General features: G+C 41.8%; 1 protein-coding gene across 1 annotated transcript; it reads left to right on the top strand.

Annotated features, from left to right (window-relative positions):
- Positions 1-604: 604 nt before the first annotated feature.
- Positions 605-2290, top strand: LOC150034442 (uncharacterized). The gene is made up of 2 exons (XM_090316735.1): positions 605-1274; positions 2079-2290. Exons 1-2 carry the CDS (start codon positions 605-607, stop codon positions 2288-2290), a joined length of 882 nt encoding a protein of 293 aa, XP_090172861.1.
- The last annotated feature ends 599 nt before the right edge of the window (positions 2291-2889 follow it).

The following is a 2889-nucleotide window of genomic DNA, read 5'->3' on the forward strand; positions in this document are numbered from 1 at the left end:
AATTGCACTAGAGGATCAAGATAAGACAACCTTCACGTGCCCATTTGGCACGTTTGCATTTCGTCGCATGTCGTTTGGACTCTGCAATGCGCCAGGTATTTTCCAACGATGTATGATGGCGATATTTTTAGATTACTTGGAGGAGTCAATCGAGGTATTTATGGATGATTTTTCAGTCTTCGGCAATAATTATGACTCCTGTTCATCTAATCTTGGGAAAGTCTTGAAGAGATGTGTGGATATTAATCTTGTTCTGAACTGGAAGAAATGTTACCTTATGATTGAAGAAGGGATTGTACTGGGTCATAAAATATCGAAAGTAGGATTGGAAGTTGATCAGGCGAAAATCGACGTAATTTCCAAGCTACCCCCACCAGTGAACGTGAAAACACTTAGGAGCTTTCTGGGACATGTAAGATTTTATCAAAGATTTATTCGCAACTTCTCCCAGATCGCAAGGCCCCTAAGTGCGCTCTTTGAAGCTGATCGTGAGTATGATTTTGATGATGCATGCAAACACTGAAAAATGCGCTCATCACCACACCCATTCTGAGTGTGCTAGATTGGATGCAACCGTTTGTGTTGATGTGTGATGCTAGCAGTTATGGGCGCAGTTTTGAGTCAGCGCAAGGACAAGGTATTTCATCCTATCTATTATGCGAGCAAAACATTGAAGATGTGTAAGAGAATTATACAACCACAGAAAAAAATGCTCGTCGTGGTATTTGCACTGGAGAAATTCCGACAGTACTTAATCAGAACAAACGTTGTGGTGTATACTGATCATTCTGCGATCAAATATCTGATGACAAAGAAGGATGCGAAACCGAGGCTGATACGATGGGTGTTGCTCCTACAAGAGTTTGATCTAGAAATTAAAGATAGGAATGGCACCGGGAACCAAGTCGTTGATCATTTGTCAAGATTGAAAAATTGTGAGGTTCAAGGGAAAGAAAAAGACATTGAAGAAAGATTCCCTGATGAGCTGCTGATGTCGGTAGGCATTAATGTTCCTTGGTATGCGGACATTATGAACTTCATCGTTTGCGGTCAAGTACCAGAAGATTATACTTACCAGCAGAAGAAGAAACATAGACACGACGTCAAGTTTTATGTCTGGGATGACCCCTTTCTTTATCGAATTGGACTTGATCATATTTTACGTCGATGCGTCCCTGAGCATGAAGTCAAACACATTCTGGAGCTTTGTCATGAGTCCCCTTATGGAGGACATTTTGGGGGGCAGCGAACTGCCGCAAAGGTCCTACAGAGTGGTTATTTTTTGCCAACACTGTTTAAGGATGCCCATGCCCACGTTGTGCAATGCGACAGATGCCAGAGAACGAGGAAATGTCTAGAAGAAATGAAATGCCTTTGACGTCAATCTTGGAGATTGAATTATTTAATGTATGGGGAATCGACTTTATGGGCCCATTTTCACCCTCAGAAGGTCATCAGTATATCCTAGTCGCGGTTGATTACGTATCAAAGTGGATTGAGGCCATCATATATGCTAAGAATGATGCGGCCATGGTGGCGAAGTTTCTCAAGAAGAATATCTTTGCCCGATATGGAATGCCACGGGCCTTAATCAGCGATAAGGGCTCACATTTCATCCGCATAATTACCAACCTGTTGACTAAATTTAACGTCAGCCATAGAGTTGCAACCACTTACCACCCACAGACTAATGGGCAAGCAGAGATTTCTAACCGAGAGATCAAAACTATCTTGGAGAAGGTAGTCAGTACCTGCAGGAAGGATTGGTCACCCAAGCTCGATGAAGCGCTGTGGGCATATAGAACTGCCTTTAAAACTCCAATCGGCATGTCCCCATATGCCCTGGTATTCGAAAAAGCTTGTCATCTGCCTCCCTGCTGAACTTTGATCTAGCAAGTGCGAGAAAAGTTCGGAAGCTGCAACTAAACCAACTGGTCAAATGGCGAAGAGACGCCTACGAAAATGCTAAGATCTATAAGGAGAGAACCAAGAAGTGGCATGACGACCACATAAACAACCGGACATTCATCGAAGGTCAACAGGTATATTGATTAATGCACGTTTGCAATTGTTTCCAGGGAAGTTGAAGTCTCGTTGGTCTGGACCATTCCACATCAAGACTATCTTTCCCCACGGCGCAGTGGAACTGACAACTGAAGATGGGAACAACACATTTAAAGTCAATGGTCAACGGATTAAGCCTTACAACGGGGGGGGTATGGATCGACGCATGGAGACCATTGACTTGGGCAAGAGGATTAACCGCTTGCGGGGGATGTCATTGCGGTAATTCTGAAAAACTCTTTCAAGTAGCATCCCCATATCTATGTTTAATTGCTTTCCTTATAGCTTTTATTTACTGCTTCCTAAATTGCGTTATTTACTGCTTATTAGGATCAGCCTTTAATGCTTTCCGTATTTACCTTCAATTTAATTCATTTGAGTATTTTCATGTCATGTTTCATTTCTTTAGTTTGTATGCATTAGTAACGTCATTCTTAAAATCTCTGTGAATGATTGAATAAAACAATGAACACCGCAAAGTCTTCTTGACTTGCGTTATCGATGAATTAAAAAGGAAAAAAACATTCTTGGTATGTAATGCGATGATGGGTGCATTTCATGATAACAGATACACTTTGCATCCATTATACCCAAATGCATTGCGTTAAGGGGTGTGTGTTGTGCTCGTATGTGTTCTTTGCCTATCCGTAGCAAAAAATGCACTATGTTGAGGTAGTGTTGTGCTGGTAGAAATATCGTGCGCACATCCTCTAGAAATGCGTTGAGTTAAGGGGTGTGTTACGAGAATACATGCATTGTTGCCCGTCCTCAGCAAAAATGTATTTGCATTAATAGAAGCGTGGTATTAATTTTTAATCGTGCACC

The sequence above is a fragment of the Benincasa hispida genome, chromosome 8 (assembly GCF_027475165.1).
Source record: "Benincasa hispida cultivar pf3 chromosome 8, pf3_genome.v1.1, whole genome shotgun sequence".
Classification (NCBI taxonomy): domain Eukaryota; kingdom Viridiplantae; phylum Streptophyta; class Magnoliopsida; order Cucurbitales; family Cucurbitaceae; genus Benincasa; species Benincasa hispida.